This window comes from Aptenodytes patagonicus, chromosome 2, assembly GCF_965638725.1.
Source record: "Aptenodytes patagonicus chromosome 2, bAptPat1.pri.cur, whole genome shotgun sequence".
NCBI classification, from domain to species: Eukaryota; Metazoa; Chordata; class Aves; order Sphenisciformes; family Spheniscidae; genus Aptenodytes; species Aptenodytes patagonicus.
In genome coordinates this window covers 28754602-28777737 of record NC_134950.1, presented here as the reverse complement: position 1 = coordinate 28777737, position 23136 = coordinate 28754602, and the positions used below count along the sequence as shown (strand labels likewise).

Genomic DNA, 23136 nt, shown 5'->3' with positions numbered 1-23136 from the left:
GTTTTCATCACTGCTTGGATTGTAAGAGCAGTAAATTCTTTACACATTTGACAAAAAATTCTTCTCCTTTTGCTATTATACAAGAAAATACGTACAGTAGATTATTTCCTATATTCTGCTAATTTTCTTAATAACATGAAGACTTTGCTAAGAACTACCATGAGTCCTGCCTCAGTCAAACCTTGTTTATTTAAAGAAGACATAGTCCTGAATAAAGAAATCAATAACAACTTCAACATTGTGACCCCACTGAATTAAATCAGTGCACTGTCAAAGCTAGTGGGAATACTGCTTTTGGCTTGGGTGAGGGCAGGGGGGGACAGGACAGGCAGAAGCTGTTTAAAAGATTTTATTCTCAAATTGCTACTTTCTTGCAGATTTTCAGCTGATACAAATTCGGGTAACTTAACTACAGTGAAGTTACACATCTTGGTTATGGAAACTGAATCTCTTATCCTTTGATTCTCAGGCTGTACCTGTTCATGGACTTAGTTCAGGGCCTGGTTAAAAGTTTTGCTAATGTGTCATCTCTCAAAGTACCGAAGTTTGAACTGTTTTTCTTTCAAAATGGCTTCATCCAGAATCACTTATTTATGAAAGAAATATTTCCCTACACAGCTCTGTTTACACATTTTTAGAGATCTGAAATAATCTTTTGTTAGCACAAAAGAGAAGAAAAAAATGTGCAAAACATTGTGTTACTTAAGAAAATAATTTAATCTTTACCCTTGTGCTCTCGTAAAAGCTACAGATCGTAAAAGTTCTACTAGACTCAGGTAGCATTGCCAGTTTAAATGCTCAAATTCCCTTTAGCTACCGGGTCACCCGCACTAGACATCAAAGTTCAGGTTTGATATCACATATGCAAGTTACCTGTACTAGTGACTACCTACCAATTGCATTATGTATCCTACTTTACAGGAAAATAACTTTATCTCATTTATCAGTGAGATTTCATTTCAGGAAAACTGATAGCCATTGTTTTTGATCACTACTTGCATAGCTCCACATTCACATCACCTCGGGAACAGCTGCTTCTCACTCCATTTGAGCTGTACCCATTTAAACATTTGTGCATTCTGGCTCAGAGCCAGAGCTCTGAATGACCCATATTTAAAAAAATAAATAAATAAATTCCCAGATCAGGCACAAAAAGCACAAGGTGATTTTAAACCAGCTCTGCTGCCAAAGTAGTATTAATACAGAGTTCTGCCCAAATTTCTAGCATGCTGCTGTCCTGAGGGGCTCTCCAGACAGCTGCGATCACAGGAGGGGGTTTCTGCCAACATTTCACATAGCCATGGAGAGCAGAAATGGAGCCAGGCGGTTCGGGAAGTATTAGCTCATATTTTGGGGGGGGGACACACGGCTTTTTTTCTCCTCCTTTCTTTCACACAGTCAGAAAAATTTTGTTAGTGGTAGGAAACTGGGAATGCTTACCAGGAATTTTAAGGAAGATACATGACTGGTGTATTGGATGCCTGAAATTCCTCTCCCCAGACCAAGGTGACGTTTTTTATTCTTAGAGGGACAAAGTGAGAAGTAAGAGGAGTCACCCGTGTGTGAAGAGGAGGTCAGCAAAAGATGGGAGACTCAGCAGTCACGCTTGAACACCTATGGCAAGAATTAATATTTAACTTTACTCCAGTGTTCCCACAGTGCTCCTGTGGTTAGGGAAGGTGCCATTGGGATGAGAAAAGCATTTAATCTTTAAAGAGAGTTTGACATCTTTTAATCTTTAATCCTCGTCAGGCCTCATTAGTTATTTGATCAACTAGGAAACTAAGTTGCACCAAAAAAAGCTGGAAAAGAACACATATAATTATAAATTATTCAGGGCTGCTAAAACAGACATACTTTACAAAGGAAAGCAAACCTTTTGGGAAGTTTGGGGAGGGCAGGTTGTTTTAAACTGGCCATTGACCCACGTTTTAACAATATAAATTTGTGATCAAATGTTTTCGCCCAGTGTCATGTGGAGGAGCTTTGTTTTACTCAGAGAACTTGGCTTTATCTTATAGGATTTTGAGGAATTTTTCTTTGGAAGTGTTTTAGAGTGTGTGTGGAGGGGGGAAGGGAAGGAGAAATAAATTTCTTTTGAGACAGGCACCAAAAAAAGTCATTGTTCTAAGTAAACATCGTTACGAGTCAGCAGGACCAAAGAGTTGAGACAGTCACTGCAGTCCTGGCTGTTACATTTCCCTTCCCCATCCCTGAGGACCTCAGCCCCAGAAGGGTGCGATGTGTCCACGAGGCTGATTTATCGATGCAGCTACAGTTACATCATTTTTCCCAGCTCCCAGTGTACTTGCACCGGAATGGGAAGCTTTTACAGTCATGTTTTGCTGGACTCCCTTATACAAAAGTGTTCCAGGGACAAGGTGTTCAAAACTCAAATCCCTATGCATGGTAGTGGCTTCTACCTGGAAGTCAAGTGAGGTTAATAACTAAACAAGCTGCATTATTCACTGCAGCAGCAATCTCATCTCTAGGAACAGCTAAAGCCCTTTTCTTTATCCTCATATTAACATTAACCTCCTGAGGCTGGAGGTTTTGAGTATATTTTTCTCTCTTTTGTGTTCCTCAGCAGATAATTTTCAGATGGATGTGATGTAATGAAACAAATAATAATGAAATAAAGTTCTTCCTGGGATGAGAGCAAAATTTAGGGAGAGGTATACCTGTAGGGGACACTCCAGCTGTATTAGAACATGTTTCCAGGGGTACAGTGTCTCCTTCTTCCCTAAGATAACTTCAATAACATAATGTAGAATTACAATCCAAGATAAATAATAAAAGTGAACTGAGAGTTCATGAAAGCTTCAGGACCTATAACCAAGGACAGTGATCTCACATTTATCCATTAAAAAGGTACGGAACAGTGAAAGTTAAGAAAATTCACTAGTATGTGGTTCCTAGACTGCAAGATAAAAGCAGGCAAAATAATTGTTCTTTGTACTGTTTATGCCTTGTATTCTAATGGTCTTATCCGTGTCTCCGATGCCATGTGCGTTACAAAAGATATTCTCTCCTCTTCTTTTCAGGTAATAATAGTTGAAGATGCCAGCGCCCTGGCGAATATGCTGTGATAAAAAATCCAGAACTAAGAATGGAAAAGCTGAAATGGACAATATGGCAGAGACGAGTGAAAAAATGCAGATGAAAAAAGAAATCACGTTGCTAAATGGAATTTCTTTAATTGTAGGGAACATGATCGGCTCTGGGATATTTGTATCACCCAGAGGTGTTTTAATGTACAGTGCTTCCTATGGACTCTCTCTAGTCATCTGGGCGCTCGGTGGGATGTTTTCACTGTTTGGAGCTTTGTGTTATGCTGAATTGGGAACATCCATCGTTAAATCTGGAGCCAGTTATGCCTATATCCTGGAAGCATTTGGTGCTTTTGTGGCCTTCATCAGACTCTGGTCTTCCTTGCTAATTATCGAACCAACCACTCAGGCAGTGATAGCAATCACATTTGCTAACTACATTGTTCAACCAATTTTTCCTCATTGTGAGCCGCCATATGACGCAGTCAGGTTGATTGCAGCTGCTTGTATATGTAAGTAAAGTTACGATTCCTAGAAGTTACGAACTATAATTGTAGGTGCCCAGAGAGATTTTTCTGAATTCTGAATTTCTATTCCTTCGCCTTCTGTGAAAACAATTATTGCCTCTCTAAAACATGTTCTTAGGAACTAGTAATCTTTTATTCAGATGGGTTTTATTTGTGGCTGGGATTATTAGATGGGAGAGGAGAATTACAACAATTTGGCTGGGGGAAACTATGACTGCTGATTAAAGATACATATATCTCTATGGATCATTGGCCTAATTGGCAGTCCACATTTGGTTCATGCTCTTTCACAAAAAATGAACAAAAAATCTTAAAATTCATATGGAATTAAAATACTCTGCCTAATATGAGTGTTGTCTCTAGAGAAATTGTGTAGTGTAATCAGACACTCTGCAGTTGACTTCGTTATGACTGTATGTCTTAGGTGAACACAGGGATAAGCATTACAAATCTATCCTCCAGTAGATGGACTGTATTCAAATTCTTTTCCTTATAAACATGGATTTGTCAAGCTAGGGTATGTATTCCTTTGAGGCTGTGCTATAGCATAATCTTTTAAAAATGGCTTAAACTGTACAACTCAACAAAAACTTTCAAAAGGATAAGTAATTTTAATTTAAGATAATATAACGTATACTGACAATTCTGAAAAGGTGTTTTCTCTGTAGCCCTGACTCTTGCCACTGTGGTGCAGAGGAAGTTCACTTCTGAAGAAGGCTCCATGGTATAACTTGAGACCATAATGACCACTCAGCAGTCTAAAAGGCAACTAACCCTATTCCAAAAGACTTTATCAGCTGAAATTCTTCACTTGCACAAGAAAGCAGTTATTTATTAGATAAAATTTCTTTCCCCAGTGTTCTAGGTGCACCTCATGAAACCCTAACACTTAAGAGTAGTCTTCAAATGCTGATGTTTCTCTGAGGCTTCACTTCCTTAGTTATTCTTGCTGTAGTCTTCATGTGAATCAACTGTGTGCTCTAGTACCTCTGATTTCTGAGCTGATGCCCCGGTGTGGCTGGCAGCTGCTGCTTTCTCATTCAGCAAATTAGTTGCCTCACCACTGACTAGACTTATAACAAGCATTTTGAGTAACAACCCAGATTGCTGGGAAAATTACAGTTTATTCTATTAACTGTGGTATGCAATTTAGCAGTGTCAGATAGCAAATGTATTACTAGCTTGAACAATTTTGATAAGGCTTAGTAGCATGGATTTAATTGGCACTTCACCAACATAGTGGAGAGAACTTATTTAAATCTATATATTTAGTAGAATTTACTGGGAATTCCATGGCAAGATTCCATTGCCTTGAATTTATTTACACTCTGCAGCACATGATACATGTCATGTGTCATATACCCATGCAGTAAACATATCCTTTGCCATATTTCAAATAGCACTTTATAGCATCGCAAATTACTCCTAAATGTTCAGTATTAAAAACTTCAGTCAACACTTACTTTATCATTTTTAAGAAATAACCCTATAATTCTAACAGTTACTGATATATACTACTGTACTTTTAAGAAAAAGGTATACGGTTAAGTACTACTGCAGAGATCTTTTAAATTATAGAGCATAAAATCTTATTTCAATGTATATGCCACATTTAGAATCATAGAATCATAGAACAGTTTGGGTTGGAAGGGACCTCTAAAGGTCATCTAGTCCAACCACCCTGCCGTGGGCAGGGACATCTTCAACTAGATCAGATTGCTCAGAGCCCCGTCCAAGCTGACCTTGAATGTTTCCAGGGATGGGGCATCCACCACCTCTCTGGGAAACCTGTGCCAGTGTTTCACCACCCTCAGCGTAAAAATTTCTTCGTTATATCTAGTCTAAATCTACCCTCCTTTAGTTTAAAGCCATTCCCCCTTGTCCTGTCACAACAGGCCCTGCTAAAAAGTTTGCCACCATCTTTTTTATAAGCCCCCTTGAAGTACTGATAGGCTGCAAGAAGGTCTCCCCAAAGCCTTCTCTTCTCTAGGCTGAACAACCCCAACTCTCTCAGCCTTTCTTCATAGGAGAGGTGTTCCATCCCCCTGATCCTTTTCGTGACCCTCCTCTGGACCCACTCCAACAGGCCCGTGTCTTTCTTATGCTGAGGGCTCCAGAGCTGGACGCAGTACTCCAGGTGGGGTCTCGCCAGAGCAGAGTAGAGGGGGAGAATCACCTCCCTCGACCTGCTGGCCACGCTTCTTTTGATGCAGCCCAGGAGACGACTGGCCTTCTGGGCTGTGAGCGCACATTGCTGGCTTATGATGTCCAGCTTTTCATCCACCAGTACCCCCAAGTCCTTCTCGGCAGGGCTGCTCTCAATCCCTTCATCCCCCAGCCTGTATTGATACCAGGGGTTGCCCCGACCCAGGTGCAGGACCTTGCATTTGGCCTTGTTAAACCTCATGAGGTTCACACAGGCCCACTTCTCGAGCTTGTCCAGGTCCCTCTGGATGGCATCCCATCCCTCAGGCGTGTCAACCGCACCACTCAGCTTGGTGTCATCTGCAAACTTGCTGAGGGTGCAGTTGTTCCCACTGTCTATGATGTCATTGATGAAGATATTAAATAGTACTGGTCCCAATACAGACCCCGGTGGGACACCACTTGTCACCAGTCTCCATCCTGACTTTGAGCCGCTGACCACTACGCTCTGGATGTGACCTCATCCACCGGACAGTTCACCCATCAAATCCGTACCTCTCCAATTTAAAGAGAAGGATGTTGTGGGGGACCATGTCAAAGGCCTTACAGAGGTCCAGATAGACGACATCTGTAGCCCTTCCCATGTCCACTGATGTAGTCACTCCATCATAGAAAGCCACTAGGTTGGTTAGGCAAGATTTGCCCTTGGTGAAGCCATGCTGGCTGTCTCGAATCACCTCCCTGTCCTCCATGGGCCTTAGCATAGCTTCCAGGAGGATCTGTTCCATGATCTTCCCAGGCACAGAGGTGAGGCTGAAAGGTCAGTAGTTCCCAGGGTCCTCCTTGTGATCCTTTTCAAAAATGGGTGCAATATTTCCCTTTTTCCAGTCACCAGGGACTTCACCTGACTGCCATGACTTTTCAAATATCATGGAGAGTGGCTTGGCAACTTCATCCGCCAGTTCCCTCAGGACCCGCGGATGCATCTCGTCAGGTCCCGTAGACTTACTATGGGTATATTCAGGTTCCTCAGGTGGTCATGAACCTGATCTTCTCTTACAGTGGGAGGGACTTTGCTCCCCCCAGTCCCTGTCTTGCGGTCCATCCACTCGAGAGGTGTGGGAAGAGATTGCCAGTAAAGACTGAGGCAAAAAGGTTGTTGAGTACCTCAGCCGCCTTCTCATCTGTTGTTACCGGTTTGCCAGTCTTGCTCATCAGGGTGGGAGGTATGCTTTCTTTGACCTTCCTTTTCTGGCTGACATACCTGTAGAAGCCTGTCCTGGTTTCAGCTGGGATAGAGTTAATTTTCTTCCTAGTAGCTGGTACAGTGCTGTGTTTCGGATTTAGGATGAGAATAATGTTGATAACACACTGATGTTTTAGTTGTTGCTAAGTAGTGCTTACACTAGTCAAGGACTTTTCAGCTTCTCATGCCCTGCCAGCGAGAAGCTGGGAGGGGGCACAGCCAGGACAGCTGACCCAAACTGGCCAAAGGGATATTCCATACCATATGATGTCATGCTCAGTATATAAACTGGGGTAGTTGGCAGGGGGGGTGACCGCTGCTCGGGTGGGCATCGGTCGGCGGGTGGTGAGCAATTGCATTGTGCATCACTTATTTTGTATATTCTTTTATCATTATTATTATTATTATTTTCCCTTCCTTTTCTGTCCTATTAAACTGTCTTTATCTCAACCCACCAATTTTACTTTTTTTTCCTGATTCTCTCCCCCATCCCACTGTGGCGGGGGGGAGTGAGTGAACGGCTGTGTGGTGTTTAGCTGCCTGCTGAGTTAAACCGCAACAAAGCCCTTATTATTATTCTTTGCATCCCTTGCCAAGCTGAGGTCCATCCACACCTTGGCCTTCCTGACCCCATCCCTACACAACTGGGTGGCATGCCTATACTCTTCCCAGGATACCTGTCCCTGCTTCCACTGCCTGTGCATTTCCTTCTTGCCCTTAAGTTTGACCAGCAGGTCTCGACTCAGCCATGCCGGTCTCTTGCCTTCTTTTCCTGATTTCTTACACCTGGAGATCAAGAGCTCTTGCACTCCATGGAAGGTGTCCTTAAAGATCTGCCAGCTCTGTTCTGCTCCCTTGTCCCTGAGGACAGTTTCCCAGGGGGTCCTATTCACTAATTCCTTGAAAAGCTGGAATTTTGTTTTACTAAAATTCAGGGTCCTGACTTTACTCTTTGCCTGACCCATATCCCTCAGGACTGCGAACTCCACCAGTGCATGATCACTGCAGTCCAGGCTGCCTCCAATCTTGACATGACAGATTAGCTCACTTGTGTTGGTGACCAGTACTGCATCCACTCTGGTAGGCCTGTCTATTACCTGGCCTAAGAAGTTATCCTCGATGCACTCCAGGAGTCTCCTGGATTGCCTACAGCTCACTGTGCTACTTTTCCAGCAGATGTCGGGGTGGTTGAAGTCCCCCAGCAGGACGAGAGCCTGTGCACACGATGCCTCCTGTGGCTGGAGTAAGAAGACTTTGTCAATAGGCTCCCCTTGATAGGTCAGCCTGTAGTAGACACCAACCACAAAGTTCCCTTTGTTGTCTTGGTCTCTAATTCTTACCCATAAGCTTTCAACCTGCTCATGGCTATTCTTCAGAGGCAGCTCTTCACACTATCCATTTCCTGATGTAGAGGGCAACCCCTCTGCCCCTCCTTCCTTTACTAGAGCAAGGTTTACAGAAGTCATTATTTACAGACATGTTTAAAATTATACTCAAACCTGACACTAGGCATAAACAATCATTATATAACCTATTGGGTTTTTTTAATACCAGAATAAAAACAAAATTCTGTCCCCATTGCACAATATTGGTATATTAATAGGAAATAGTGGGGCAAATCAGGTCCCACTTCTGTAAATAGGTCTATTATTACCTTGACAACTGACAGGACACTCTGTCAAATTTGCAGAGTCACTTGTGAAAATGAAGGCAAGAAGTTCTTTGAGCATCTGTGGTTGGATGCTAATTTCCTTACTATATAGAAAGGTTTCTAAATGTTTTTCATTTTAAGCATTACAAAACGCTTTTTCTTCCTTTCAAAACTGAAGTGTAGATTATAGGCAGGTCAAAGAAACAGAAGCAAAGACCAACAAGACTGCTAGAGAAGGAATAGCCCATTCTGATCCATGCTTGAGAGCACTCTGGACCACCCATGCCACATTTGTCCTGCTCTCTTCTCCAGCAGCTGGGCTGGAGACCCAGTATGGTACCAATGCATACCCTTACCTTTCCTCATCTATCTCTGTTTTGAATTACGGAGTTGCAAGAGAGATAAGTTGCCCATGATGCCGTGTGTGTGTGCTAGAGTGAGAGGAGGTGGGCACACAGCTTGGCCCCTGGCTGGACCTGCTGCCGGCCGAGCAGCAGCACTTGTCACAGTGCTTTATCTGCTCATCAGGGCTTAACTTCTGTGACAAAACTGAATGCAAAGAATATGGCAGAAGGAGGAAAGGAGAACAAGTTGATCCCACCCACTCTCTGCAACCAATTACTTTGTTATTTCTATTAGATTCTGTCAAAATTGAGGCTTGAGAGAACTCTGTAAGTGACTACTTCTGTAATCTTCAGACTCGGGGTCAAAGCGTGAATGACACAGCTTCTAAGCCATGGGCATGGAGTAACAGCATGCTGGGCTGGCTCAATTCAGTATCTTGTCCACAGCATCCAAACCTTTTGGTGCAGAAGCTGTCCTTACTCTATACGTAGACTAGAGTTTGAATCAGCATGGAGAACTTCAGGAAAAACTCCAATTCAAATAAAAGATATGAAGAAATCTCACCTTCTGCATGTGAGCAATTCTGTTGACTTTAATAAAATTTAAAGATTATTTAAAAGGAGCAGGAGTTAGTCCTAAAATTCAAAAGCTGATGTGTTTTGTGTTAGCTACTGTCATGAAAACAGTATCCTTCAGAAAACCATTGTGTAAATTTTAAACTAGGTATTTCATTCATTTTAATAAATCTAGGTGGTCCTGAAATGGTGAAATTTGATTCTATTTTATTGCTTGAAAGAAGGGTGGTATCTGGAAGGATGGATTTGAAATATGCTTTAAATAAAACATACAGTGCTCCTCTCATACATGTTCTTTTTCTCTGCAGGTTCCTTAACATTTATTAATTGTGTTAATGTAAAGTGGGGAACCCGTGTACAAGACGTTTTCACATATGCAAAAGTTATGGCTCTTATCTTGGTGATATCTGTTGGTCTTTACAAAATTGGTAAAGGTAAGAATAATTTTCATTTACTTAGGTTCTTAAAAATGAACTGTATATGAGTTTCAAAATCTGTGCAGGAAGATCAGACTCCTTAAGACTTACATATGAAGTGTTGTTTATTCTGGACAAAATTGTCTGCCATAGGAAGATCAGAGGAATTTTATGGCTTGTTAAGCAATGGGGGTTTAATTCTTCTTCTATCTGTAGTGTGGCAAGTCAACACACGCCAAGTTCTGCGTTGCTCAGGCTGAATAGCAAATAGCAGCTGAATTAACATCAGTTTAGTGCTAACTAGTTTAAAGTCAGCCTCAGTGTCTCTGACTCATGCTTGTTAAAGGCTAGCGTTGCTACGTGTCCTACAACAGGACAGCACAGCAGAAATTGCTGGACACGTCCTTCATATCGCTCCTCACCCCCAGCTCTCCCTGCCCTGCCCATGGCAGAGAGCTGCCGCAGCACCCTGCGAGGGGAGAAGATCGGGAAGGGAGGAACTCGTCTTTTCCTTCATTGGTGAGAGGGTGTGCCTGTTCCTAGAAACAAGGGAGAAGACTGTAATAGTGCAGTCCTGTGAATCACTGTGGTATCGTAAGACATCACAGGACAGATGAGCCACCTCGTATCAGCAGGAACTGAACTGAACTGAATACACTGAAAAGCTGGAGACTAGTTTATTCTCGTGCTACCTCTGATCTTTTCATTTGACAACAGATTTGATTTTATTAATTTGGGCCTCTGGTACAATGAAGTCTCTTCCAACTCTAGCTCTGTTTCTTAATTACTAAGATTTCTTCATTTTCCTTTCCCATGAAATTCCTAAATAGCCACTGTATCTTTATTCAGTTGAAATAAAGATTGTTTCCCCTCTTCAGTTCAGGAATTGTCTTTTTCTCCTGCTGAAACTAGCTTATAAAACCTAACAAGCATGCTTGCTTTTCCACATTTGCTGGCCTTCTCCTTTCCTTGGCTGCAGTTGCATCAGCTGTTGCTCTGTACAGCTACACCAGACTTTAAGAGAGCTTTTTTGTTTAGCCATTATCCGTGCATGTCAGTTGTCACTGGTTTGTTCAAGTTTAAAGAAACCTGAACAAAGGAACCCAGTCCTAAGGCAGGAATGTGAAGATGCAGAGGAAAAGCATTGCTTCAGGGCCACAGTTACATGAAGGAGTAGTTCCCCTCATAAAGCTGCTGCAGTTTTACAACGGTGTGAGTCCATGATGTCACCCCTATAGCAGCTTTGCCCTGTCCCCACAGTCACATAATTTACCCATGCTTTCAAATCGACTCCTTCAAAACTCCCAGCCCGCTTGCTGGCGTGCAGCTGCCATGATGCAGTTTGGCCCAGGGGCCATTCCCTCTGCTCCTGCATCCATATAGCCCACACCAGTTCCTTTGCATCGCTCCGTGGGGTCAGGGAGGGTAAAGGTGGAGAGGAAATATTATTGTGAGGAACACAAAATGCTGATGGCTTTTAGTGGTAGTAAAGGTCTTGCCTCTGCTTTGTTTAAGCAGAACCAAGCACTTAAATACGGAAAGGACTGGGAGGAGGAATGATGTAGACTTCTGGAGGAAGCTGTGATCAGGTCAATGCACTCTTTTAAATTCAGCAGCTGTTTTAATGAAAAGAACAGTTATGACATTTTAGCCCTGCCGTATTCTTTCTGATGTGCTTAGATACGCCTCTTGTTTTAAAACACTGTGAATGTGTCTGATTTGAGTATGTGCTGTCTTTAGTAAAAAAAGCTTTTCTTGATCCTTTTGGATTTTTTCTTTTTTTTTCCTTCCAACTATTTTCTTCCTCAAAGTGTGTGTACATCTTGTAGCTTCACCCTCCTTGGTTCGAACAGTCTCCTGGTAGTTACTGCTCTTCAAAGACTAAATTACTTTTGTGGTATCTATAAACTCCTTAGTTTAACTAACCACAGGGTGAAGTTGTTTCATTTTACAACAAAGACCTTACTTTCTTCCCTAATAGAGGTTTCAGCATGTTTCTGTCTTCCTTAATATTTAACCCACTTCCATTTATATTAGATAGTTGGCTTTCCTTCTGCAAACTCAGTAAGGCCTTTCTTCCCCTTTCCAGAATCGTAGTGAAGGCTCACACAGTTTCATTAACATTTCATCTACTTTGCAGCATTCTGCAGGTTGTTGTCTCAACCGATTGAGCTAAACTAGAGGAGAATTTTGAAAGGAAAGATTTTTCAAGTCTCCTCTCTTAATTTTGGGGAACACCTTTGTGGGACAGAACGTCCCACTGAGAACTATGCCTTCAGGAGTTCCCCCTCCAGTGGCCACTAATTCATCTGGTGAAAACAAAAGCACAGATATGAGGAAGAAATATGAGACAGATTCAGGAACTGAAATTGGGTTTCCCAAGTGCCTCTGCCTGGTTGACAGGGCATAGCATGACCTCAATATGGCTCACTCCTTCAGTAGGCTAGACAGCGATGCCAGGAGACGAGGACCCCGTGAATTCTGGTAGAATTACACAAGTCACATCCAAATAACAAACACGGGAAAACATCTTCTGCTGTCTCCCTGTACAAGTGTAGCTGTCTGAACATCTGAGTGAAACTTTCCTATTTGTCAAGTGAAAATATAAGCTGTGCACTTTTAGAAATAGTAATGAAACCTGGATGCAGTGGGGTTTTATTTCCTTTTGGTTAGCTGAGACTTTTAGTGTCATGTCCTCCTACGTCGTAATCCTTGAAATGTAACAGGAAATTGGTACCTGCCGTTTCTACAGGAGAAACAGAAAACCTGAGAGCTCCGTTCGAGGGCTCAGCAACAAACCCAGGGATGATCGCGCTGGCTCTCTACTCTGCCCTCTTCTCCTACTCAGGATGGGACACGCTCAACTACGTCACCGAAGAAATGCAGAACCCCGAGAGGTAAATGGGTGCTTTCCTTTGAATCGCTGAAGTGTCCTGGTAAGACAGGTGATGGCAGGACAAGCTGCTCTGTATTTGTTTCTGACTGGAAATTAGTCAAACTATCTTATCTGCAAAAACCTTCTTCTTTTCCAGAGAAGTAGTAAGTATGCAAATTCTTCCTGATTATTGTCCTCTCTCACCAGTTTTATCACACTAATAAATCACTTGTCTGCATATGTGTATGTTAAACCTTCCACTTTAGGCCAGAATTTTTAAAGGAGGAGAACAAATCCCTGCTGAAAGCAGGGAAAAGTGTGGGTCCATCTAGCTCTCCAAAATTCCCTATTTCTTTTCAGTCAGATAGAACAGTTATTTTATTTTCCACTAGTAGAGTAAGGCTGTTTCAGGTTTATGACTTTTTTATCATGTGATCTTCAGCATTACTGTTTTTGGGAAAAATGTGTAATTTTACTAAAGATGAAAGGTTAAGTAAAAAATAAAAAAGCCTACAGTAGCACTGGAAATATCATCTCCTCCCCTCTGTCGGGATGTCCACCCTGTGGGAGTGGTGTGCCTCACCTACTCAGACTGAGTCCACCTTGTCTTGGGACATACATAGGTTATGAGTCAGGTAAAAAATGCTACGATCACGAAAACACCTAAATGTGCATTTAAATCTCATTGCTTAAGTGCTCTCTTAAATTGCTTCATAGAAAAGACAATATATAAAATTTACAGGTATAAATGTACTTTTTTTCTCTAAAACTTGTGACAGACCCACAAGCAGCCAATTAAGCTGCTTATGGAATTGTTCTAGACATGGATGCATGTTATTTTGTAACCCCATGATTACAAAATGATGGATTACAAAAAGTGATGGAGGTATCCATTCACAAATGTTTGAATTTGGGAACAATCTTCTATTTAAATATTCCTTATTCAAAGAACATTAAATAATTTTGCCATTTTCCTTTTGCAGGAATCTACCTCTTTCTATTGCAATTTCAATGCCTATTGTGACTGTTATTTACTTGCTGACTAATATAGCATACTACGTAGTGTTGGACATGTCAGCTCTCCTCACAAGTGATGCAGTGGCTGTGGTAAGTTGTATAAAATAATTAATCCAAAAGTTACTGTATGGATGACACTGCAGAATAATCTCAGATAGCATATTTCTTGGCAAAAATATTGAAATATTTCCATGCTGAAGGTTGTTGCTTTGTTTCAAACTTTGTTTTCATGTGAGGGTACCAGTATATGAGAAGGTGCATATAAATCTGCTCTTGTAAAATCCTTTTATATACTCTGTAAATCCTGCTCCTAACAGTGCTTCATTGTAGAAGATGCTTTTGCCAGGGCCAGCCAGAGAAAGAGCTATGGAAAGTCTGGGTGGTTTAAGAACCAGGGGGGGTTGCTATCATTCTAATGTACAGTGTGTGATGTTTAATGCTGCAGGACCACAGCAATATTTTCAACACAAAAATGTGTAGTGAAATGCTTTTTAAAACCTTATCAATATTTTATACAAAAGTACAATTATAACTCATTGTCGTGCTTTAACCTCAGCTGGCAACTGAGCACCACACAGCCGCTCGCTCACTCCACCCGCCGCGGTGGGATGGGGGAGAGAATTGAAGAGCAAAAGTGAGAAAACTTGTGGGTTGAGATAAGAACAGTTTAACAATTGAAATAAAATAAATAATAATAATAATAATAGTAATAACAACAACAACAGAATATACAAAGCAAGTGATGCACAGTGCAATTGCTCACCACCTGCCAACTGATGCCCAGCCAGTCCCTGAGCAGCGGCCTCCCCGGCCAGCTTTCCCCAGTTTATATACTGAGCATGACATCATATGGTATGGAATATCCCTTTGGCCAGTTTGGGTCAGCTGTCCTGGCTGTGCCCCCTCCCAGCTTCTTGTGCACCTCCAGCCTTCTCAGTCGGTAGAGCATGGGAAGCTGAAAAGTCCTTGACTAGTGAAAGCATTACCTAGCAACAACTAAAACATCGGTGTGTTATCAGCATTATTTTCATGCTAAATCCAAAACACAGCACTGTACCAGCTACTAGGAAGAAAATTAACTCTATCCCAGCTGAAACTAGGACACTCATGGATTACTACAGTCAGGATTTGTCAGAATACATTAAAGCAAATACATCTTCTTCTATTATCTCATTGACTTGATCTAGACTTAGAAATTTTTTTTTTTAATCTTTTTTTAATGTATTGGCCATTTTTAGTTTGATACTGATCAGTTTTTCCAAATTCTAATTTCCCCAGTCATTATCAGGTGTCATAAGAAAGCATGGGCTATGACACTATATTTGGGCTGGTGCGTTTTCATGCGAGTTTCTCAGGATTGTCCGTATGCTTAACGTAATGGGCCTCACTATTATTTTCTTTTTCTGTTACAGACGTTTGGCGGTGAAACCCTCAGTTATGCTAAGTGGATAATTCCTATAGCAGTGGCCATGTCTTGCTATAGTGGCTTGAACTCATCAATAATTGCAGCATCTAGGTATGAAATATAAGATATATTTTAAATAATTGAAAAGGAATATTTATTATTAATCTGCATTCTTTACTACTGCATTGTAAAAGTGACACAGTTAATTTTTGCCATGTCAATTTGTTCATTTATGATGGAAGGATTGTTATGGTGTGACATGTCTTCTCATGATCAGCACCAATTGATAAACTAAAGCCACTTGGGAAGAGAGCAGCATTTACAATAGAGTAATAAAAGAATTAATGCTGCCTGTGTCAGAAGGCAACAAGCTATTCCTTGGCTCACGATCTGGTTGAGTTTTCTTATTCTTTTTTTCAGGCTTTTTTATGTTGGAGCCAGGGAAGGACACCTCCCTGACAGTCTGAGCTTGATTCATATAAAGTGCTTCACACCAGTCCCTGCTCTCCTCTTCAATGTAAGTGACAGCCCGGCCCTGTGCCTGGCCTGGGCAGCCGGCGGTTCAGACCTGGGGAGTATAACACCTCGCCTCTGCCCGGTGTTTCTCCTGGGCTTCTCCTGCGCTGGAGACATCTTCCTCAAATCCCCACAATTTCTAAAACTCATTGAGGGGGGTGGTGGTCTTATTTTGTCTGGTGGGGTTTTTTTCAGTGGAAAGAGAATGGCTTGATTCACATTCATATGCTCTCTGAACAAGATTAGCGAGGAGTAAGTACGATAGTATTACTTAGAAAACAGAGAATGGCTAAATATGTAACAGTCTAGACAGGAGTTGTTTAAGTCTTTATGTGAGTTTTCTGAGTGTCACTGGAGAAGAATATGGCAGGAACATCTCTCAGACCCTGCTGTAGGCTGATTTTCTAGGACTCTAGTTATAACAGGATTGACAAAGCACTTAAAATTAAATGCCTACCGTTGGATACCTATAGCCATATTGACTTTTTCCTGCTGTGACTATACAAATGAATCTTGTGACACAAAATCGAGGAACCATAAGCTATAGAATCAGTGCAAATGATTTTAATAAATAACCCATAAATCTAACAGATTAAAATAAGGGGGAGGACATGCACAAACAGAGAAGGTAGAATCATTCAAAAGCATTTCACTGCTGTTTATTTGAACATGTATTTTATTTGGTGTCTTCCATTCCCCTGTGTTACATATGGTTTATGAATAGATTATCATACCAGTCCTGTTTGACATTAAATAATTTACTAAAAGTTGTAATCTCATTATAAATACTCTTCTCAGAGGGATTTTGTTTGCACCAGTAAGATGAGCTATACTCCCTTAATACACCACCATTCACGTTTTTCACAGTGGAATTTTTTTTCTGCTCATCTGTTAAAACAGACATTAAATTCCTGGTATTTTAAGTCTTTCCATGCAGGCAGTATAGCATACCTGCATGCCACAGAATTTACTCTAATGGTCTCAATGTACGAGTGGACTGTGAGAGCCTCCAAAGTGAAATTAAATTAAAAGTTTGCTTTCCAACTGAAGCCAACCAGAAGAGCAGAGTAAGCCACTGCCTACAGAAAGCTTCTTGGCAGCCTTCTCCATAACGCAGCAGAGTCTGGGGCTCCTCATCTGGCCGCCTTAGGAGGGTTTCCTGCTGGTGCTGAAACATAACTCCACAAACCCAACGCCTCTTCAGCCAAATGTGGTTGTCTCACTGCTATGTTTAAGGAAGAGATACCAGCATGTTTCACACAGCATATCTGCAGATTCCTCAGAGTTTTAAGTACATCCTTCTTGTAAGGACCTGATCTCCCAACTCCAGACAAATGTGTTGGAAACAGACTGTTTTATAACTTCACTATCTCTTTATTTTATAAGACATGTCTTTATTTTCACATTAAAAAGTCTTCGTTTTTATTATCTCTAGGGCTTAATGACTCTGCTTTATCTCCTTGTGGAAGATGTTTTCCTCCTCATTAATTACTACTGCTTCAACTACTGGCTTTTTGTGGGTCTGTCTATTGCAGGACTGATATATTTGAGGTATACTCAGCCACATAGACCAAGGCCTATTAAAGTAAGTAAATAAGAGAGAAAACGAGCCCTAAAAGCCAGCTAATGCACGTGTTTATGTGATCCTTAATACCACAACCGTAACATTACCAGTTATATAATAGACTATTTATCAGCCATAGAAATCCTTTCAACGTACAAGATAAGAAATGAAGGAGCAAAACCCATTTGAGTTTCCACAAGAACATCTGTTCTGGTACTTTTGCTGTGAGGTTGAAATGATATTTACTGTTTCTTTTTCCTTTCATTCAACCTTATAACTATCTTTATTTCAAAATAAAGAAGGAATAAATAAATGCCTAGGGTTCTTAGCCCATCCTGGAACAACCCCCTTTTGTATTGTTCACAGCAGACCTCAGTAGAGCTAGTGATGGGGGCTCCAGAGAGGTTAACACTCTGATCAAACTTACATGACTTAACAAATTCAGCAAAATCCCTCCAAAGCCCATAAATGCCCAAAATTCTGCTCATGCAGAAGATCAGAAATTTAAATAATCAAATATATTTTGTGTTCCTTCCCACTGCATAGTGGTCATAGACAGTAAAATGCAAGTTTAATGACTGATTGCAGAAGAGCATCTGGCTATCAGTTAGGAGAGGGAGACTGCACAGAAACAATTCATGCCTAAAACTTGTTTCTGGTTTTAATCCAGTGATTGTCCAGGAAGCAGGGACGGAAACCCACAGCTTCCCCCAGGCACACAAAACCACATGCTGGCTCCCGTTTCCCTGCACTCTGTTGGCTCCATGACCTGCATTTCGGCTCTGCAGTGATGCAGTGAAAATTATGAGAAATCCAAATTAACACCCTATCTAAATATTTCTTCCTTGTCACTCACTCTTCCTAACCTCCTGCATCATTTTTACCAACACATTTTTTTTTCCGCTTTAAGTGTAATATCCTGATTATAAAAAACATGATTCAAACAAAGGAGTAAAATATCCTAAGCACCTACTGCTAGAAAACGTTCCAGTCTTCCAGAGCAGATCAAATTTTCGTGAAGCATGTTCACACTTCATTTCCAAACTCTCCCCCAAAATACATGAAAGATAAAGATTAAATCTTGCCTTATTGGCAGCTTTGCTGTTGACTCTACCAAAGCAAGGATTACAGTCAGATTATAGATAATGACTGTTTAATTCCTATCAGCATTTGCCAGCTTAGTCAATGTCACAACTCCTCATACACTTTTTCCTTTTCTGAAACGTAGCAGCTGGTTTTGAACTTACATTTTTAACCTTTATAAGGAAAAAGAAATATTTATACCAGCAAACTCTCAGGAGTTTCAGCTAGTATTCAAATGTCAGCTCCTGGACTCCTGAGAAGGCTCATTACTACAGCCAGTGAAAAATATTTTAGTGAAAAATAAATCCATAAAGAAGTTATTGCAACCTTCCTTATTTGCAGTATGATATTTGTTAAGTGCCCAGGCAAAATAGTTGTACATCAGTCCATTAGTTCTGTAGCATCAACACAGTAACTGAAAGCCTAGCTGAGTTAGTTCCCAATCAAACTTACAATTAAAAATTTGCAATTGAAGTTAGCCATTGCTGTTCAGTTTTAATGTACTGCTTTCAAAGATTGATCTCTTACTACTATGGAAAGGAACTGAGCTTGTGCAGGCCTGAAAACAACAAAATGGTCAGATATTCAGGTGTGTACCAGATAAGACATTCTCAGCAGCACACATAGAAGGTAGCAAATTGTACTGACTGTAGGCAGTCAAAAGATTCTATAGTAGTCATATAGTCAATAGTTATATTTTTATATATTTTATATATTTTTATTATTGACTTGTCTAATTTTAATCTGCAAAGCCTGACAATAGAATATTTACCGCATCTTTTAATAAATGTTGGAATTTTTTTTTGTCTCCACAGCTTAACCTCTTCTTCCCTATAGTATACTGTTTATGTTCCCTTTTCCTGGTCATAGTTCCTCTCTACAGCGATACAATCAATTCCCTTATTGGTGTTGGTATTGCCCTCTCAGGCATTCCTGCATATTATTTGGGAGTCTATCTGCCAGTTGAAAAACGACCTAAATGTCTACAGTGGCTCTCTGGTAAGCAACATCATTTTGTCCTAGTAAGCATGTCAAAATCTTGAATGCTTGGTCAGAAGACGGAAAGAATAATTTTTCCTAGAATCCTTTTTCCTTATGAAGTTTTACTGTGCTGTATACGGCATGTCTGAGATCATTTGCTTCATCACATGGTCCTGAAAACAAAACTATGCATACCTGTACAAAACAGTCCAATATGTGGACATATATGGTCATCTAATATTTGTGGTGTTGAGCCATTTGAAGATGTTGGCTCAATAAAAGCCATATAGGATCGTGAAGACTAAATGCATGCAGTTTGATACTCTGGAAGGCACAAATACCAGGACACCATTGCTTCACTTTCTTCCTAAGGAGTGGAACATCAGAGTCAGAGAAGTCCATGAATTTTTGTAAATTATGAAATAATGAATTATTGGCCTGAAGGGTAGTTTTCACTCCTCAAATTCAGGCAATCTTGAAAAGCAAAACTTTAATATTTTTATTCAGTTTGAACTCAGCTATCAATCTGACAATTCAATGAAAATGTTGATGAAAGTTTGATTAAATGAGACTTTCTGTTTAATTATTGAGCTCCTTTTGCCTTTAGCTATTTATAACTTGTGCTTAATCCAATCAATTAAGGTGGTTTAAGATTTTCCTAATACCTGTGTAGTGCTTTCAAATCCTCAAAATCCATATATTTGTCTAAGATATGTTATAATTTTGTCTCACACATTTTTGCTATGTATTACAGCTACAACAACAAAATATGTTCAGATACTCTTCTACTGTGCTCTGTCGGACCTGGACATAGACATGGAACCTACAGCAGCTAAGAATAAATAGAGTTGCCTTGACATTGAGAGTTGCACCTCGACATTTTTTATCTGGAGCAATTTTTACCATCTGAAGTTTTCCCCATGTGCTCAGTTATACTAAAGCACTAACCACTGTGCTATGCATCAGTTTGATGACTGTTAATTTGTGCTTGTTTTATAAACCACTCTGTTTTACAGGATTTTTTAAAAAAATCTGTTTGTTAATAGTAAGTTATCATGTAACACTTTGAAACTATAAAGCACTGTATGAACAAACATTTATTAGTAGATAAGTGCTAAATATTAGAGTAATTGCAAAATTATAATAAAAAGTATTAGGTCTAATCACAATCCTAAGAAATAAATTTGTAAATATAACAAAAGACAGGCCAGATATTTGCAAGGTTCAAAACCTGAGATGGGAAGTAGAAACCACAGTGTACTTCTGAAAATATAACCAAATTCTTAGCCAAAGTAAAAAATATATAATTCAAACTGGTAGACATGCTTTGAGTCAATGTAGTATTAGTGGTAAATATTCTAATGCATAATTCCCAGCATACATACTGAACCAAAAGGAGAAAACCAAAGTTTTCAATCATTTAAATTCTGTTAGAAATTCTTATTTGACAATATCCCACATACATTACCCTCTTGCAGAAGAGGTATTTTCAACAAACAAATTATACCATTGTAACTGAAGTACTTTTGCTTTGCAGCAGGACAACCTGCTGTGGAGCACTGTAAGGGACTGAGTCGTGTTCCAGCTAGAGCGTATTCAGGGAAAACACTTCGCCTTTTCACAGTGTCCATTGCTTGCCTAGAAGTATCAAAGGTGGGACCCCATACTAATTTTTTCCACAGTGGAATTTATTTAAGGAATTCACGAGGAGAAATTAAAAACTATTGATGTTTACAAGATCCCTTGACCCCCTGCCCAATCCTTCATGCCTCACCAGTTCCTGCTGCCAAGGTAACCTGCAGGTCTCCTACTGAGCATGCAGAGAGCCTCCAGCACTGGCTGCCAGGTCTTCACATCCTGTAGGTGGTGCCTGTTGCACAATATCTAGCACAGGTGCATGCACTGGACAAGTGCACTTACCAGTGGGTGCCATGACAGCAAAGGGCAGTTAAGAACTAGGATTGTTCTCTTGAACATTAAGTTTTTCAGTGTGGCACATGGGAATGTGCAACTAGTCCTAATTTTTAGTCTCCTGAAATGGAAGAGACAATAACCATCATTAAAAAAAAGCCATCAGCCTTGCAACCTAGACCATAAAACCATCTGTTCCAGCTTTAATATGCTTTGTTGATATGTAGTACTATTTGTTATCCTTGTTGGCAAGTCATACTTCCTTTCTGTAATTATATTTGCATATAACATACATTGTTTCTATTTTGAGTTCCATCATTCCTATTCAATTAACCCCAATTAAAGTAATTTAATCTTATACAAGTCCCTGTAGCTTCTAGCATTATTGTCTTTTATTAATGTCTGCCCAGAGAAAAAGCAATGGAATAGGGAAGAAGGCAATCATTGCTACTTAAACCTCTTTTCATTCCTTTCCCACGTTGTATGGTCATTTGCAGGATTGTAATTTTGCACATCTCCAACACAGTGTTTGCTGACAGGGCTCCTGTGAAACCTTCTATTTGTATTTCAATGCCATCTGCTGTGGCGATTTCCTTTCAGCAGGGTTTTCTTTTGATACAAAGTAAGAACAATAAAAATGCACTAAATTAAGGTAAACATGAAGATATTAGAGATGCATGTTTTGCTTTTTGGAAGCCACAGCTTTCGAGCACTAAAATCACTTAAATATCACAATCATAAAACACGAAGAGGAAAGAAGACCTAGGGTGTAGTTTAGTTTGCTCAGATCAGAACATCCCCATGTACTCTTCACACACACAACACACATCTGTTACAGTATAGCACCATTTTGATCCTGCTTTACGATTGTAGGGGAATATTGCAGTTTTGCCCCATCTCTTACAAAGCACTGGTTAACAACAGAGCCGTGGTCCCAGACTGTATCAGGGCACAAAGAGAGTACAAACCCTACAAGTCAGTATCAAACTAAACGTGACAGTCTTTGTCTCCAAGAGTTCAAAGTCATGCTTGGTGCCGAGCTATGTGTCACACCAAGACAGCACTGTGCCATCCTCTGAAGTTTTTCCTTGCAGGACCAAAGTTCCTAAGTGATTTGAGACACCTGAGGTGACATCTTGGGTGGTAACAGATAGCAGGCACTGCAGGTAATGTAATAAGGGCTACGGACTAAGACCGTTTCCATAGAGAATTCTGAGCTGAGAAACTTCTTTCTTTGTTTTTTGCCAAAATCTGTTTTTACATGAATCTGTTAACTTTCTGGGCGTGTTGCACAAGCCTTCATTTTCCTTCTTTCTGGACAGAAGGAAAGTAGTAGTCAGATGCAAGGTTATAAACATGAATAATGTTACTGAAATTCTCTATGGACATCGGAATCTCAGAAATGTTAATGTGTTCATTGATTTTTCACTCCTTACAAATAATACATGTAAGTTATTGTCAAATATCTAAAGCAAGTCATAGGTGCTGAAGTATTTAAATAAATAAACATATGATCCTTGGCAAATCCTATAGTTGTTTGCTTTTAAAGATTAAAAATAGTATTGTGAATGAAATTTGCCCTGCCTTACATCTCACAAGTTGGTATCCCAGGAGAGCAATGAGACTTTAACTCTTATTTGTGTTTTCTATAACACAACAGAATAAGCACTTATGGAAGGAAAAATTTCTGATTACTCCAGGTGGGACTCTTTCTCACTGCAGTTATGAGCAATTCTTTACCCAAACACTTTCTTGTTCTAAGAGTAAACACATTTTTTTACATTATTCACAGATGTTCAATTATGCAGTCAAACAATAAACACTTTTAC

At 40.3% G+C, this 23136-nt stretch overlaps 1 protein-coding gene across 4 annotated transcripts in view; it reads left to right on the top strand.

Annotated features, from left to right (window-relative positions):
* Positions 1-23136, top strand: part of LOC143156254 (Y+L amino acid transporter 2-like) — a 26733-nt gene extending 3597 nt beyond the window's left edge. For 3 of the 4 annotated variants that reach the window (XM_076329449.1, XM_076329448.1, XM_076329451.1), the window contains exons 2-10: positions 3045-3562; positions 9848-9973; positions 12708-12852; positions 13814-13937; positions 15260-15363; positions 15673-15769; positions 17204-17353; positions 19231-19414; positions 20151-23136. In XM_076329449.1, coding sequence (XP_076185564.1) covers positions 3061-3562; positions 9848-9973; positions 12708-12852; positions 13814-13937; positions 15260-15363; positions 15673-15769; positions 17204-17353; positions 19231-19414; positions 20151-20242 — 1524 coding nt within the window. In that variant the 5' untranslated portion in view covers positions 3045-3060 and the 3' untranslated portion in view covers positions 20243-23136. Of the gene's footprint in view, positions 1-1556; positions 1620-3044; positions 3563-9847; positions 9974-12707; positions 12853-13813; positions 13938-15259; positions 15364-15672; positions 15770-17203; positions 17354-19230; positions 19415-20150 lie in introns of those variants that run through there. The other variant, XM_076329452.1, reaches the window with a different exon arrangement.